General features: G+C 33.9%; 1 protein-coding gene across 1 annotated transcript in view; it reads left to right on the plus strand.

Annotated features, from left to right (window-relative positions):
- LOC126809697 (phospholipase D1) overlaps positions 1 to 17,684 on the plus strand; it is a 39,907-nt gene extending 22,223 nt beyond the window's left edge. Inside the window, exons 19-27 of the mRNA XM_050534425.2 lie at positions 19 to 137; positions 1,880 to 1,990; positions 2,348 to 2,458; positions 2,974 to 3,068; positions 4,946 to 5,109; positions 5,964 to 6,031; positions 8,039 to 8,256; positions 9,204 to 9,321; positions 10,120 to 17,684. Of these exons, the coding sequence (XP_050390382.2) occupies positions 19 to 137; positions 1,880 to 1,990; positions 2,348 to 2,458; positions 2,974 to 3,068; positions 4,946 to 5,109; positions 5,964 to 6,031; positions 8,039 to 8,256; positions 9,204 to 9,321; positions 10,120 to 10,344 (1,229 nt within the window). The 3' untranslated portion in view covers positions 10,345 to 17,684. The remainder of the gene's footprint in view (positions 1 to 18; positions 138 to 1,879; positions 1,991 to 2,347; positions 2,459 to 2,973; positions 3,069 to 4,945; positions 5,110 to 5,963; positions 6,032 to 8,038; positions 8,257 to 9,203; positions 9,322 to 10,119) is intronic.
- Positions 17,685 to 18,773: the final 1,089 nt, after the last annotated feature.

Raw genomic sequence — 18,773 nt, forward strand, 5'->3', positions numbered from 1 at the left:
TACTTTTTTTTTCTATAGATTTTATAGATAGAAATGTGTGTCCCAGAATGCCATGGCATGATATAGGAGCTGTAGTATATGGTAAATCTGCTAGGGATGTCGCACGACATTTCATTACACGCTGGAATTATACTAAGGTAATTCTTCGATAATCTCAGAATAGATAAGATAAGATTATTTTGTACCAAGAGGGGTTGGATCGCTGAATGGTTAGCATGTGCGCACTTCGCTGTATCATAAGGTCTGTCATTGAGTCAACTGGAGGGGTTTCGATTCCCCGGTTGTACGTGACAGGGAGTAGGGTCGCCTGTGCAACCTTATGGGTTTTCTCCAGGTCCTCCGGTTTCCTCTCACTGCTAAAGACCCATACGCGCAAACGAATTATTGAAATAAAATTGAACCATGTGTTAGTCCCGAAATGACTTAGTTTGTGTCGGGTGGACGTTAAACCCCATTTCTCTCTCTCTCTCTAATTTGTACCAAAACATCCATCAAGGACAGCACACATAATACATGAGTATCAACTATTATAAATACATAAATAACGAGAATACATAATACAGATATTCAAGGTTGTATGGGACAAGAAGCAGGGTCGTCTGTCCACTCTCGTGGGTTTTCTCTGGGTCCTCCACTTTCCTCCCTCTGCTAAAGACCTACGCGCAAGCGAATTATTGAAATAAAATTGAACCATATGTTAGTCCTGAAATGACCTGGTTTGTCAAAAATAGACGTTAAACCTCATTTCTTTCTGTCTGTCTCTCATGGTACTGTTTTAGTATTTTATTATATTGATTTCTTAATATAATCCACAACCTATTCTGTTGAAATTTATGTAGTGAAAGCATGCAATAGGTTTGTGTCAATACATTATAGTATACGTTGATGTATAAATGAGCTCTCTGGAGAGCTATACAATGCGTTATAGTAAAAAATGATGTATAAATAAGCACTACAAAGAGCTATACAATACATTATAGTATAAGTTGATGTATAAATGAGCTCTATGGAGAGCTATATAATACGTTATAGTATAAGTTGATGTATAAATGAGCACTATGGAGAGCTATACAATATGTTATAGTATAAGTTGATGTATAAATGAGCACTATGGAGAGCTATACAATACGTTATTGTATGAGTTGATGTATAAATTAGCTCTGTGGAGAGCTATACAATATGTTATAGTATAAGTTGATGTATAAATGAGCTCTATGCTGAGGGGGGGGTGGATGGCTGAATGGTTAGCGTGCGCGCGCTGTATCATAAAGTCTGTCATTGAGTCGACTGGTGTGGTTTCGAATCCCCGGTTGTACGTGACAAGGAGTAGGGTCGCCTGTCCAACCTCGTGGGTTTTCTCCGGGTCCTCCAGTTTCCTCCCACTGCTAAAGACCCCAACGCGCAAGCGAATTATTGAAAGAAAATTAACCCATATGTTAGTCCCGAAATGACCTAGTTTGTGTTGAGTGGACGTTAAACCCCATTTCTCTCTCTCTCTCTCTATGCTGAGCTATACAATACGTTATAGTATAAGTTGATGTATAAATGAGCTCTATGGAGAGCTATAATACGTTATAGTATAAGTTGATGTATAAATGAGCTATACAATATGTTATAGTATAAGTTGATGTATAAATGAGCTCTATGCTGAGCTATACAATACGTTATAGTATAAGTTGATGTATAAATGAGCTCTATGCTGAGCTATACAATACATTATAGTATAAGTCGATGCATAAATGAGCTCTATGGAGAGCTATACAATACATTATAGTATAACTTGATTTATAAATGAGCTGTTATAGTATAAGTTGATGTATAAATGAGCACTATGGTTATTAGAGAGCCAAGTTAATTGACGATTGTGTGTATTTTACAGACAAAGAAATTTAAAAAGAAGAATTCTTACCCATTTATACTACCTAAAACCAATGCTAGATGTACTGTTCCTATGTCTATAAAAGGTGTTACTTATGAAGTCAAGTCTCAGGTACTTTAATCTTTTACAGGTCTTTCTCTTGTTCTCGATTGTCATATGGATTATTAATTAGACATTTATTCACATGACTAGCCTCCTGATCATCTGATGATTGTGATTTTGAAAGGATTAAAACATGATTGCCATTTAATGTTTTAATTTAAAAATGGATAATTGAGACTTTGTCTATTATCATAACAACGGTAATAATGAAAAAAATGGAGACTACACTATTCTTCAGTCATAACTTCGCTCTGAATAAAGTTTCAATATATTCCTTTTACATTATCTATCTTTAAACTGTTATAGTGAGACCTGTCAGCTCTTTATCTAAATCTTACATAATGCATCTTTAATTAATACATTTAGATTTTACGAAGTTCCAGTCGTTGGTCAGCAGGTATTAGTACTATTGAAGCGTCCATTCACACAGCTTACATACATTGTATTGAAAATGCAAAACATTATATTTACATTGAGGTAAGGACGTTATCAAGATCAAGCCAAATACCTATTTTTTTTTCTTCAAATATCGTAATATACTGTACATTTATATATAGATAACTACGATATAAACAGTGTTACACAGTAAAAAGACACACTATAAAACATTAATTACCACAACCCCCCCCCCCCCAAAAAAAATACCTACAACACGAAATTGTCTTTTGATGTCAGCCTTTCTTAATTTATGATTTTAAAATATGGATTCCCCCCCCCCTCCCCCAAATACCTACAATACGAAAAATGTCTTTTGATGTCAGCCTTTCTTAATTTATGATTTTAAAATGATTTTAAAATATTAAAAAAAATATGTATTTTCAAAACGAATTTCGGTTCTTAACTTGATTTCTAGTAACTATGAAAAATTTGTATAAATATATATTTGTATTGCTTCAGATATTTTTTATATTTCCATTGTTAAACTATTGATGAGATATTGCTGTGGTAAGATTTAATAAATAAGTGGGATGTTTTATTTTTTTCAAATACAGAATCAGTTTTTCGTCACATTAATAGAAGACGAGACAAATACAGTATTAAATGGTATTGGAGAAGCTTTATACAGACGTATTATTAGAGCTCACAGGTAAACTTGTTCTGATCGAAATCATTTATCATATTGATACTGATTAATCAATTAGAGCTCACAGGTAAACTTGTTCTGATCGAAATCATTTATCATACTGATACTGATTATGCAATTAGAGCTCACAGGTAAACTTGTTCTGATCGAAATCATTTATCATACTGATACTGATTAATCAATTAGAGCTCACAGGTATTGGAGAAGCTTTATACAGACGTATTATTAGAGCTCACAGGTAAACTTGTTCTGATCGAAATCATTTATCATATTGATACTGATTAATCAATTAGAGCTCACAGGTAAACTTGTTCTGATCGAAATCATTTATCATACTGATACTGATTAACCAATTAGAGCTCACAGGTAAACTTGTTCTGATCAAAATCATTTATCATACTGATACTGATTAACCAATTAGAGCTCACAGGTAAACCTGTTCTGATCGAAATCATTTATCATACTGATACTGATTAACCAATTAGAGCTCACAGGTAAACTTGTTCTGATCGAGAGGAGTTGGATGGCCGAATGGTTAGCATGTGCGTGCTGTATCATAAAGCCTGTCATTGAGTCAACTGGTGTGGTTTCGATTCCCCGGTTGTACGTGACAAGGAGTAGGGTCGCCTGTCCAACCTCGTGGGTTTTTTCTCCGGGTCCTCCGGTTTCCTCCCACTGCTAAAGACCCCAGCGAATTATTGAAATGACCTAGTTTGTGTTTAGTGGATGTTAAACCCCATTTCTCTCTCTCTCTTTTGTTCTGATAGAAATCATTTATCATACTGATACTGATTAACCAATCAGCATTGATATTTCTAGTGGATTACCCACAGTTCCGTGCAACTCACGCCAAAAGATCACCGTAACAGACCGTTTCATTGGCTAATCCCTCATCACTCGGCAAACCTTGGCAGATTCCGTTACTCTACATCTAGCCTCAGCTGTATGACGTTAAGTAATATGTACCTACGCCTATACAATTGCAATACTGCACCAGCTTACTGATTGGGAAAACTTTCTGCTTTTAAAAAGAAGTTATCAAAATTGCGTCGTTTGCCAAGTGACTTTATTTTATTTTATGTTAAATTCCATAGGACAAGATTTCTTAAAACAGATAGACATCACTTTCTAGGTAATGATGACAGATACTTCAATAAGAATAGATCTCTCATTATTGATATCTCAAGCTTAAAAATGATATTTTTAGTTCTAAAAAAAACTTGGTCAAATTTGTTAGTTGTTTTCAATCCTTCCCAATTAACAATTGGAGGGTCTAGAGCACAAGTGATCTAACTACCAACCATTTTAGTTGGTTGTTAGATCACTTGTGCTCTAGAACCTCCAATTGCTAGTTCTGGTTCCAACAATGACATCATGAACCAATCTTTTATTTAGCATGCCATTTAAACCAAGGTTGATTCTAGCAACTGTCATCTGTTCAACTTACATCTTTGGTACTTAGAAATGAAATGAAATGGGGTTTAACGTCCTACTGTTTTGCTCCGAACTGGGCTAATGATGACGGGCATACGCCATACAGTGTGCTATGAGGGAAATTTTGCCCGGACATCGGCACTACAGCCTGCTCTTATATCGAATTCCAACTGTCAAGGGATCTTTTATGTGCACGCCAATGTGAACACGGGAACTTGTTTTTATCCCATCAGAACGACTAGACAGCTGTCATTGTCAGGCTCAAAACACCCGACCTCCAGACTAGCGAGCCAGCTTCTTACCCACATAGTAACCGTGCCCCCCTTGGTACTTAGAACTTTTTCATACTGGTATTCTAATACCAGTTCCCGTCTTCATTTCATTTCTATTACCAGTGAACACATTATAAAATATTAATTTGAATTTTGTAAATATTTTATACACAGGAGTGGAGAAGAGTTTCGGGTGTATGTGGTAATGCCATTATTACCAGCATTTGAGGGTGAATTTGGTACATCAGAAGGGACAGCACTTCAAGCAGTTACTAACTGGAATTATGCATCGATATGTAGAGGTCGCAACTCCTTAATAGAGAGACTCTCTAAAGAAGGTAAATTTCTATAATACAAATACATGGGTCCCGTTTCTCGAAATCTTAACTAAAGATAAAATCCAAATTTAAGTAGATACTTCAATTTTGATTAGCTAAGCACTAAAATCAACCTAATATTATCCAATCAAATTGCTAAAATTTGGATTCTATCTGAGTTAAAATTTCGTGAAACAGGCCCCTGGTTGTAAATGCATCAACAATGAAAAGGGGTCATAATCTGATCATTGTGGATCACATTCAAACTCAACAGATGTATCTGGGGAACAAACATGATATTAATATAGAGTACTAAAAAAAATTTTGAACTGATTTGAGGGTCCCTTTAATATTGAGGCAACTGACTGTATGGCTATAGCCCAGTCACCCCCCTCCCCCCTTTAATCCAGCCCTGCCTGTCACAAGAGTGTGGATAAGACGGCAATACTGAATACCGGAAAACACCGGAAAACATCAGAAAACTGCTGGAAAACTACTGGAAAACTCCATGTTATACTGAATACCGGAAAACACCAGAAAAACACTAAATACCGGAAAACACCCTAAATAGGGTTAGGGTTTTCCAGAGGACCAGCGGTGGATTAGGGTTAGGGTTAGGTTTTTTGGGTGTTTTCCAGAGGACCAGGCTCCGAGTTACCTATTTAGGGCGTTTTCCGGTATTTAGTGTTTTTCTGGTATTTAGTGTGTTTTCTGGTATTTAGTGTGTTTTCTGGTATTTAGTGTTTTTCCGGTGTTTTCCGGTACTCAGTATAACATGGTGTTTTCCGGTTGTTTTCCAGTGTTTTTCGATGTTTTCCGGTATATAGTATAGCCCGGATAAGAGTGTAATCACATAATATATTGTTATCTTCTAGTGGCTGATCCCTTGAATTATGTTGTGTTTTGTGGTTTAAGAACATGGGAAGAACTGAATGGGAGACTGGTGAGTGAAACAGATTTTGTAATCAATTTACAGAACATCATACAGATACTGTAATATTCTTTATTGTAACATGCTTAAGGGTGAATCTTGCGTTTTGATTGGTCGATTACACACTGTCTATTGGACAATAACACCCCTCTAAATTAAAAAAATCACTGCGTATTAATAAGGGTTTATTAGGTCAATGCCTTGATGGAGTTTGAAGATGAGCATTTTCTGCTTAGGGTAAGCAATTTGATTGGTTGATGCTTTGGGACACGATAACTTTAGTTCTAATTAAGTGAGAGTGATGAAACTTGGTTTATAGTTTCATTACATCAATACCTTGACTAAGTTCGATAATGAGCGTTTTCTGCTCAGGGTAAACAGAGCAATAAGCAGTTTGATTGGCCGAGACTTTGGAACACAATAACTCTCCTTCTAATTGTGCTAAAATGTTCAAACTTGGTGTAGGTGTTTATTAGGTCAATGCCTTAATGGAGTTTGAGGATGAGCATTTTCTGCTTAGGGTAAGCAGGGATAAGCAATTTGATTGGTTGATGCTTTGGGATACGATAACTTTAGTTCTAATTAAGTGAGAGTGATGAAACTTGGTGTATAGTTTCATTACATGAATATCTTGACTAAGTTTGATAATGAGCATTTTCTGTTCAGGGTAAGCAGAGCGATAAGCAATTTGATTGGTCGAGACTTTGGAACACAATAACTCTCCTAATTGAGCTATGATGTTCAAACTTGATGTAGGGGTTCATTAGGTGATGAACATTGTCTGCTTACTGTAAGCAGAGATAAGCAATCTGATTGGTTGATGCTTTGGAGCACGATAACTTTGGTTATAATTAACTGAGAGTGATGAAACGCCGAGTATAGATTCATTATATCATTACCTTGACTAAGTTGGATGATGAGAATTTTCTGATTAGACTAAGGAGCGATAAGTAATTTGATTGGTCAAGACTTTGGAACATAACAACTCTGCTTTTAATTGAAGTAGAATGTTTAAACTTGATGTAGATGTTCATTAGGTGAATGTCTTGACTGAGTGCAATGATTAACATTTCGAGCTAAAGCTAAGCAGAGCTAAGCAATTTCATTGGTCGATGCTTTGGGACAAGATAACTTTGATTCTATCTGATAGAGAGTGATGAAACTTAGTGTACAGTTGATAATCAGTTTGAAAAAAATAAATGTGCTATTAATTAAATGTGTCACATATTTATTTTGGGATTTCGGCGGGGGACATCAGCCTCACTGTTGGCTTGTTAATAATTGTCCCCCGCCTTTCGAAGAAAGCAGGGGACTATTAAAATGGGTTCGTCCGTCTGTCTGTCTGTCTGTCTGTCTGTCTGTCTGTCTGTCTGTCTGTCTGTCTGTCTGTCTGTCTGTCTGTCCGTCCGTCTGTCTGTCCGTCACACTTTTTGGGACACAATAACTCTCTTCCTAATTGAGCTACAATGTTCAAACTTGGTGTATGTGTTTATTAGGTCAATGCCTTGATGGAGTTCGAAGATGAGCATTTTCCGCTTAGGGTAAGCAGAGATAAGCAATTTGATTGGTTGATGCTTTGGGACACGATAACTTTAGTTCTAATTAAGTGAGATTGATGAAACTTGGTGTATAGTTTCATTACAGTAATACCTTGACTAAGTTTGATAATGAGCATTTTCTGCTCAGGGTAAGCAGAGCGATACGCAATTTGATTGGTCGAGACTTTGGAAAACAATAACTCTCCTACTTTGATTGTTAGACTATAAGTAAAGATATACTGTTTGATTGTTCAATACTTTGTAAAAGATAATTTGTGATAAATTTATATGTGTCCTCTAATTATTTTCCTATTTCGGCGGGGGACATCAGCCTCACTGTTGGCTTGTTTATATAACCTTTCAGGCTTAAAGAAAGACCTGCAATTGGCAGATTTAGCTCTTACATAATGTATGTTTAATGTGAGCGTATCTTGCCTGGCCGGGCAACCACTGATTATTATTCTATGACCGTTATTAACAGGTATCAGAGTTAGTGTATGTTCACAGTAAATTAATGATTGTGGATGATGATACAGTGATAATAGGATCAGCTAATATTAATGATCGCAGTATGCTGGGTAAACGTGACAGTGAGTTAGCTGTTATGGTAGAAGATATTCAAAAGACTCCAGTAAGAATTAATGGTAGAGAACACTTTGTTGGAAGATTTGCCTCATCATTGAGAACCACGTTATTCAGGTATGTCATAAATGTGGAATATAACGTAAAATGGTTTACTCGATTAAAGTTGAACTGTAAAGTTAAAATACAAAGTTGTAATTGCATTAAGATTTAATCTTTCACTACATGAGGATCTAACTACTTCTTTATCAATTCTCTGTTTTCATTGAAGTCCCGCTGGCTCGCTAGCCTGGAGGTCGGGTGTTCGATCCCTGCATTGGCCGAGAAAGTTCATCCAGATTTTCCGGCATGGTTCCTCCTTGTCAGTGATGCAGGACGGAGGGCCTGACAAGGACAGCTGTCTAGTCCTTTGGATGAGATGAAAAACCGAGGTCCCGTGTATACATTGGAATTCACGTAAAAGATCCCTTGGCAGTTGGAATTTGATATAAGAGTAGGCGATAATACCGCTGCCCGGGCAAAATTTCCCTCATAGCACACTGTATGGCGTATGCCCGTCTTCATTAGCCCAGCATAGGAGCAGAACAGTAGGACGTTAAACCCCATTTCATTTCATATCATTTCATTGAAGTCTAGGTTTAACCACTGTGATTAGATAAATTAGGTCTTGCCCAATTGGCATTCTAAGACTTACGTTAAGAATTTACTCAAATTTCAATCACTGTTTATAAGAAATATCTTTGATCCAGAAACACTAAACTTTGCACATAGTTTCTTATTGATGTATTTGATACTTAAAAAACAACAAATATTTGTAGAAAGGGCTATATTTTAGTTAAATAAGACAAACAATTTTGAGTAAATTCTTAACTGAAGTCTGAGAATGCTTTGTGAACTCGGTGCCTGATCCTTGGCTAGGTCAAAGGTTATGTCATGAACAAACTTATAAAAGACGTTACTTTAAATTCAAAAGTATGGTCAGATGGAAAATTTATGACAATAGAATTAAAACCTAAAATATTATTTTATTCTTTATTATCATGGTGGTTGTTTACTTTTTATAGGGAACATCTGGGACTGGGTGATAGTGATACATTGGATATAACTGATATAGTCCGACAAGATTTCTATAAAAATATCTGGATAAAACAAGCTGCTGTAAATACTACTATATATGATACAGTACGTTTTATATTTTTATACCATTACATTTTATGCGGGAGTATTTCGTCGTCACCCCTGTATTTTTCAAACTTGCTGAGATTTATCAGCTAGCCATAGGGAGGAACCATATGGAGTTTAAGGTCCACTGACACAAACTAGGTCATTTCGGGACTAACACATGGTTCAATTTTATTTCAATGCTGTGTATAGTTATATATTGTAATTTTGACATGCTGTTCAAGCCATGAACGCTGCTCACAAGTAGACTGACCTGGGTTTGAAACGGGCCTAGGATATTTCAAGCCTAGTTCCCTTGTCAGGGAAATGGCAGTAGGTCCCTAAAAAAGGGTATCTAGTTGTTGGGATGGGTAAAAAACAACAATTTGTACAGAAACAACTGAAGAATATATTTACATTTAGGGGTGGCCGAATGGTTAACATATGCGCGTTGTATCATAAGGACTGTCTTTGGGTCAAGTGACGTGGCTTTGATTCCCTGCTTGTACTTGACAAGGAGTAAGGTCGCCTGTCCAACCTTGTGGGTTTTTTCCCAGGTCCTCTGGTTTCCCTCCACAGCTAAAGACCCCTACGTGTAAGCGAAATATTGAAATAAAATTGAACCATGTGTTAGTCCCAAAATGAGCTAGTATGTGTTGAATGGACATTAAACCCCATTTTTCTCTCTCTCTATATATTGACATTAAATATAAAATAATAACCTTCAAGGTTCTGAAGTTAAAGATTCTAGGACAAAAAATAGTTGAAAGCAGGCATTTTGTTGAACATGATTTAATGGTGCTTTCTTATTATTAACAGGTTTTCAGGTGTATGCCTTGTGACTATGTTCGCACATTTAAAGAAATGAAAGAGTATTTAGCAGAGCCAGCATTAGTAGAAACGAATCCCACAGAAGCCTTTGAAAAAGTTAAAGGAGTCAAGGGCTACTTGGTTCTTTTACCCAGAGAGTTCTTAAAGGACGAAAACTTAGAACCAGCTCGTGGTACTAAGGAATCTTTGTTGCCTTCTTATTTATGGACCTAGTTGATTGGATGAAACAATAAAATTTCAATATTCTACACTTTAACAGGTACATAAATAGAACTTTAAATTAGATTAAGAATACCTTAGAATAACTAAAAAAAAAAAACATGTGAAAATAATACAGAAAGGGGTTTCTGTTTGTATAATCCTTGTTGACATTTTTAAATTTGAAGGAATTTTTGTTGCCTTCTTATTTATGGGACCTAGTTCATTGGATGAAAAAATAAAATTTCAATATTCTACATAAGTAGAAGTTCAGATTATATTAAGAATATCATAGAATAATCCCTGTTGACATTATTATATTTTAAAAGCACCTTGTCAACATTTAGGCAGAATAAAACCTTACTAATATAATATGAGCATTATTCACAAAGAGTGTATAAGGAATATTGGAGATAATAATATTGGAGGGAATAATAAGTTTATCATATAGTTTTTTATTAATTAAAGATTGTATATATTAAATGGTGTTTGCTGTGACTTATCTAGGTATTAGAATTAGTGCTATTATTAATGAGCATCACAAAAAAAATCAACCATTTTATAAGGTCTCAGGATAAAATACATATGCAATGATATCTACAGATCATTACATTCATTAACAAACAATTACTTTGTGAATTTTTGACATTATTCAGGTTTTAAAATTTTACATGTTCCAGTGTACTGACAGTTTCATTTGTATGTGAGATCTCTTGTCATTAAAACCCATTTTGTTTAGTTCCATTTGTATCTGAGATTTTTTATTTTTTTTGTTTAGAATTTAGCGATCAATTTGTTTGGATTATTTTTTTGCATTTTTAGTTTTACAATTTACAAACATTAATATTAAATACTAGCTTCATTTTTAATCTGCAAGTTGTTGAAACACAGATAGTATTGCATTTATAAATATTTAAAATACAGATGTGACGTCACCCTTTGATGTTGGTGTACCATTATTTCAAATAATCGTACGGGCAACTTGCCAATGGTACATTAATTATACTAGTGAAATATTGGACTCACTTGACGTATATCACTGTAAAAGTATGGCGTGGTGTCTGTATTTTAAGTCGTTTAATGGTCTCGAGCTTAAAACATTGCGTAATATATTGTAAAAGCACTCTGGCCTACAGCCCTCTTTTTGTTACAGTGTATTACTTAATGTCTCGCTCTCGACCATTAAGCAATGCATATTTGTCCCAATACAGAATTATTTCAATGGCATTATCGATCAACACTGGCATTATCTGCACTGCTGAAAATCACATTTTTATCATATTTTAATTCGATTTTTAATATTGTTCATATTTATTCATAGATGTATCATATAAATAATAATATTTATGCGAAATATAGAATCTCTGCTTTATGCTAAATATATATGTTATAATAAATATTAAATTATGCTCAATTAAAACTAGTCGAAATTCATGGCCATCCAGTATGCTAAAATAATACATAGGTATTAAACAGATAAGTAAATATAATTGAAGAATCCATAAAACACTCCAACCTCGTGGGTTTTCTCCGGGTCCTCCCACTGCTAAAAACCCCTACGTGCAAGTAGGGTACAGAAAAGTGCCAATTGTGTGATGATTTCATTGAAATGTATGTGTGCGATAGAGTGTTTAAGTTGTTTAATGGTCTCAAGCAAGACATTGCGTAATATATTGATACAGCCCTTGGACTAACGCCCTCGTGCAATATCAATATATAACTTAATGTCTTGCTCTCAACCATTAAACCACACAGAATGTAGTAGTGTAACAAATATTTGATCATAGTTAGTTAATATTAGTTTAGAAATGATAAACAGAAAGCCATGTTTTACATGTCACACATATCTTTATATTACAATAAAAATACAGTCAATATGACTCTTTATATTTTTTGAAAAACTTATAATTACAGTTGTTGCAAATAACAGTGAAAATGAATTTATGAATCTTGATTCAAATGATGTTAAAATGTTTTATAAAATGTACATTTGTTGATCATGGTTGTTAATAATGTATAGGAAAAATAATTTATTTTTAAAACAAAATGCTTGAGACTACATTAGTCTTCAAATAGGTAGTAATAAGTACTTCTAGCTATTTTTTTCATACTTGCAAAAAGCCAAAATATTTTTTTTTGCTAAATCAACCCACGAATTTGCGTAATTGCCTTTGAAAATTGCAGCTGTCATTTTAATTTTTTTTATCTATGCTTTTTGGGTATAAAACTATTATAAAATTTGACTGTTGCCTATGTCTGTAAGAACTGAATTTTTGACAATATTTATTTTCATAATCCATAAAATGTGGAAACTAAATCGTTCCAAATCTAGTTGAATATACAGGGAATTAATGCATTATCATTTTTGCATTGCAATCATTTCCTGTTCTTACCATGAGAAATTATATTTAATCCTGTCAGTGTTATTTCCACCTTATATGTTTTCCTATATTATTGTGATTCAAATTTTATTACATGACTCTTTATATTATAATTTTTCAATTATTTGTAAATGTTTATATATATATGTATGTAATTTATACATAATAGCAGCATTACCTTTTCCCTATTAATCATTATTAAAACACAGTAAACCTCGATTTCATTAATCATTATTAAAACACAGTAAGACCCGATTTGATTAATCATGATTAAAACACAGTAAGACTCGATTTCATTAATCCTGATTAAAACACAGTAAGACCTGATTTCATTAATCATGATTAAAACACAGTAAGACCCGATTTCATTAATCATGATTAAAACACAGTAAGATCCGATTTCATTAATCATGATTAAAACACAGTAAGACCCGATTTCTTTAATCATGATTAAAACACAGTAAGACCCGATTTCCATGTATGCGTTTCCGCGCGTGTCTGATGCATATGTAATGGAACCATTTTCTTAAAACCAATAACGTAGAAATGTGTCCAAGGAAAACAGGCCTTAGTGTATTACATTGTTGTTAGATTAAACCCAGTTGGTATAATTATTAATATTGTTTTATTTCGTTTTTTTGTTAAAGGGTCAATCTCTGTTAATATCGGGATGGTCCCTTTAGCATCTTCTATGTGCCACAGTTTCAGTCGCCCATACACTTATGAGTTGCAAATGGCAGTATTTTCAATATGATTCTTTATGGATTTCTATCAATATTGAAACAGCTGTTCACAACTGTCGCTAATGGTTCTACTTTATTTTTTATTTTGTTTGCTCTAAAGGATGATAGTTATTAGCTTTAATATTATTTGTATTATTTGCTACCCCGGGGCTCTTCATATTTTACTGTACAGAAGCAGATTATGGAATTGTTGTAGAGAAAATATTTATGTGCCAGTCATAACGATAATAAAATATGTCATTTGTTGTTTTTGGATTGAGGAACCATGGTGGCTAAGTGGGTAAGACGCTGGCTCGCTAGTCTAGAGGTCGCATGTTCGATCCCTGCATTGGCCAAGAAAGTTCATCAGGATTTTCTGACGTGGTTTCCCCTTGTCAGTGATGCAGGATAGAGGGCCTGACAAGGACAGCTGTCTAGTCGTTCGGATGGGACGAAAAACCAAGGTCCCGTGTATACATTGGCATGCACGTAAAAGATCCCCTGGCAGTTAGAATTCGATATAAGAGTAGGCCATAGTGCCGCTGCCCGGGCAAAATTTCCCTCACACCACACTGTTTAGTGAATGGCCGTCTTCATTAGCCCAATCGGAGCAGAACAGTAGGACGTTAAACCACATTTATTTCGTTTTTGGATTGTGTTAGACTTGTTTGCTGAGAAAGGAAAATAGATTTGTAGGAAAAAGTAGAATAGTGTTGCTGTAGAAATAATTATATTGAAAAACATAAGTTAATGACTCCATTTTCTATATCGGAATTTTGTTTTACTGACCACTAGGCTCCTTAGAACAGTAGATTCACGCTTACCAGTAGTTGACACTTAAGTTTATAACTAATATGTAGTCTTTAACAATCAAGGTTATAAGTAATGTAGTCTTTAATGCCAAAGTTTATAAGTAATGTAGTCTTGAACAGTCAAGGTTATAAGTTATGTAATCTTTAAGTTTAATAATCAAGGTTATAAGTAATGTAGTCTTGAACGCCAAAGTTTATAAGTAATATAGTCTTGAACACTTAAGGTTATAAGTAATGTTGTCTTTAACGCCAAAGTTTATAAGTAATGTAGTCTTGAACAGTCAAGGTTATAAGTAATGTAATCTTTAATGATCAAGGTTATAAGTTTATAAGTAATATAGTCTTGAACACTCAAGCTTATAAGTAATAATAGTCTTTAACACTCAAGTTTATAAGTAATGTAGTCTTTAACACTCAAGCTTATAAGTAATAATAGTCTTTAACACTCAAGCTTATAAGTAATGTAGTCTTTAACACTCAAGCTTATTAGTAATGTAGTCTTTAACACTCAAGCGTATTAGTAATGTAGTCTTTAACACTCAAATTGTTTCAATGGCATTAGGTAATTGAACTGGAATATACAGGTCACAATTCTATGGAATACTGAGCGACGTTTCAACAAAGCTTCATAATAAGCTGTCATTGTATTCCATAGAAATGTGACCTGTATATTTAAAACTCAAGTTTACAAGTAAACTTAGAATATGGTTGTGTGATGTTAGTATGACCATAATTGTGCTGTCTGTTTATGTATATATATGTACACCTACACGGTAATTTATCAAGTATTATCTAATACAATGAAAGCAGTTGTGTAAAAGTATTATTGATATATTTCAGCAATACGCACTAGTGCCTTTTTATATTTCGCAAAATGTATTCACAAATTTGTTTTAGTGTGCTGGGTGATTATTTTTGATAATAATGAGTTCAAGAGTGAATATATAGAATGAATGGCTTTTACCTTATGCTTGAAACAAATATAAATTTTACAGTAGTGTACCAGGGTCCTGTTTCTTGAAATCTTAACTAAAGATAAAATCCAAATTTTAGTAGATACTTCAATTTTGATTAGCTAAGCACTAAAATCAATCTAATATTATCCAATCAAATTACTAAAATTTGGATTTTATCTTAGTTAAAATTTCGTGAAACAGGGCCCAGATGACTAGAATTTTTAAAATGGTCATATATGGTCATATATTGTTGTTGCACTTGTTGATTGATCTGTTCGTCCATCCACGGTTATTCGTACTAAGCACATTTTCAGGAATAGTTAGTATTGGTGTAAACATGGGCCCGATCAAATTTAAGAATTTTTGTAAAAACAGTTGCAGAGTAATGGGCCCTAACCGATATTGATTGTTAATAGAGAAATATTACCATGCTCATATTCACTCCCTTCTTCACAGATTCTCAAGAATATTTAGTATTGGGCTAAAAATGGCCCTTATCAATTTGGAGCGTTTTTACAAAAGCACTTACAGAGTTATGGCCCTTGACTTATATATGATAGTTGATATGCACACATTACTGTTGACCTCCTCCCATCATCGATTTTTGGTGAATTTTTGATCAAATGTTATTTATTACCCAATTGTACCCGCTCCCAATAAATTGGAACGTGATCATTATTTACCGTACTACGCAGTTTGCGCATGTTACTTTGTCTGGCAAGCTATGTTTGTTTTTTTTATCTAGACATCTTTTTCCTGAAAATGTTATGATGACAATTTTGCAAATTATGATACCCAATAAAAACAGATTGACATTTAATGGATTGAATATATAGGATATTTCAATGTGTGTTCAACTGCAAGATCTTGGATTATTCTTAATCCCAAAATGATTGGGATGTGAAATTAATTTAATTCATTTAATGTCAATTAAAATACATACACCTTCCATTATCGAATTCAGACTTGAACACAACAAGGGTCACATTAGATTTATATTGTATTCAAAATAAACCAATTTCTTGTTTTTAGTTTACGAATTTTTTAATTTATTAATAAGCAGTGCCAGTATTAGTAGATCTATATGGTTGAAACCCTGCTTAATATTTGAATATTATGTATATTTATATCATTGTATTTTCAGTAAAGCTATCACCATTCCTGTATCATATACCTCTATTATATTTAATATGAATAAACTATAATACACTGGGTATATATTATTGTTAAATTTTAATTGGTGAAGGTGTAACCATGCATAATATAAATTGTATTAATGACATAGGAAATGGTTTCTAATATTATATTAATTCTACAGGTGGTCGAGGACATATAGATTCAAAATTTGGAATGTATGTGACTTCATTTTATATAGTATATAATATTAGATATTTTTATATAATTTCTTGTTTTTGTCTTTTAATATCTTCACATTTATCTTTTCTAATATCCACAAACCTATCATTATATTTTCTAATACCTACAAATCTATCATTATTGTAAACACTTCAGAAAAGTGCACAAAAGTATTAAATTATTATCAGATTACCAGTAGAGGGAAATTGTGCCATTGTCGCTGGACAGAGCAATACACAAAAACACATACTTATGGAAAAACAGCTACTTAATATTCTAGTATTACGGTACTATTAAGTAGCTGTTTTTCCATAAGTATGTGTTTTTGTGTATCAATCTAAATGAATGATCTCTTTATATAAGTAATACATTATTTACCACTAAATATGTTTCTTTTCAAAGGACAAGCTTTTATTGGTTAAACTTAGAATATATTCCAGGCTTTTTTTATAGCAATTTATTTTTATTTAGATTATATTATAAGAAAACCATTAGATCCTATATACTATGAATATGGCTACAATAATTGGATTTTATTATTTAAAAATATATAATAATCATCATGGCCTTACCCTCAGACCATTTCTACCTCAGTTACCCTTGGTAAGGATGAAGTTATTACTGTCTATACTAGGTGATTGAGAATGAACACCATGATAAGATAAGATAAGATTTTATTGTAGCATTGCATCCACTAAGGACAGCATACACAGTTTAAACAAAAGCTGATTATACAATTATAACATAACATCTGGGCTGATCATTTATGGATGTACAATGTGATATAATAAGTCTATAAGCAATAAAAGATGGTCAATATAATGAAAATCAGTATAGAGCTAAAACGAAAATTATCTAGACTAGCCTGGAAAGCAAACAAACTATTTCTACCAGTAAGTATTAGTATAATAAACATATATTGAACAGGAATTTGGTTAACAGGTAACTCTGATGCTCTTTCTTGTTATGTCCTTCTGGGCTGGATCAGTCAGATGCTGATTAACCAATTATAACCCAATCTTTACCAAGGTTAGGTGAGGTAATAACAAACTAAGGGGAAGGTCAGTAGTATAACAGTGTTATGTTTAATATTTCTTTGGAAATAAAAACTATTTAGTGATAAAATAATTCTGGTTATTTTTATTTTTTTATAGAGATAAATAAAATGGGGTTTAACGTCCTACTATTTTGCTTCGAACTGGGCTAATTTAGACGGGCATATCAGGGAAATTTTGGGGGACAGCGGCACTACGCCTACTTATTGAATTTCAGCTGTCAAAGAATCTTTCACGTGCATGCCAATGTGTACACACCAATGTGTACACGGAGCCTCGGTTTTTTGTCCCATCCGAACGACTAGACATCTGTCCTTGTCGGGCCCTCTGTTCTGCATCACTGACAAGGGAGAACCACACCAGAAAATCTGGATGGACTTTCTCGGCCAATGCAGGGATCGAACACCCGACCTCCAAGCCAAACAAAATGTCAAAGTCAGTTTAATGACCCTTTGATGCTCTAAACTAACCTCATCAGTGGGCTCCCAAATTTATAGAAAAGTTGGCATGTTTTAGTGGGATATACTTACTGTACAGGGGTCCTTATGGTTTTGAAATTATTTAATATAATGAAATACCCAATGTACACTTGAAACAAGGTTATACGCTGGTAGACTGCATGACAAATTAGTTTCAGTAAGCCTCCCATTGTAGATACCTGTAGGCCCTATCTATGCCTGTTGGTAAATCCTGCCCCGGGGCTAAGCTAAAGGGATAAGATCAGTGCTACATTTTACAGTACATTAAACCACCTACTAGAGTTTTATTTTATATACCCCCAGCTGTTGGATGTAGGACTAACTGTGACTCTGTTGGAGATGATTGTTTGTTGGTATTATGATAGATCAATGTTTAAACAAACCTAACCCAGCCTAAAGGTTAGATGGCAAAATTCATTAATCTTTATTCCCAGGTGAATACACAATACACTCCTCCATATTTTGAAAATAATTTTCATAGCCTACAAACCAAGGCCCTGTTTCCTGAAATCTTAACTAAAGATATCCAAATTTTAGTAGATACTTCAATTTTGACTGGCTAAGCACTAAAATCAATCTAATATTATCCAATCAAATTACTAAAAATTTGGATTTTATCTTAGTTAAAATTGCATGAAACAGGACCTTGGTCATATGTCACTATAATGGTAAGTGCAGGAGAA

This window comes from Patella vulgata, chromosome 2, assembly GCF_932274485.2.
Source record: "Patella vulgata chromosome 2, xgPatVulg1.2, whole genome shotgun sequence".
NCBI lineage: Eukaryota > Metazoa > Mollusca > Gastropoda > Patellidae > Patella > Patella vulgata.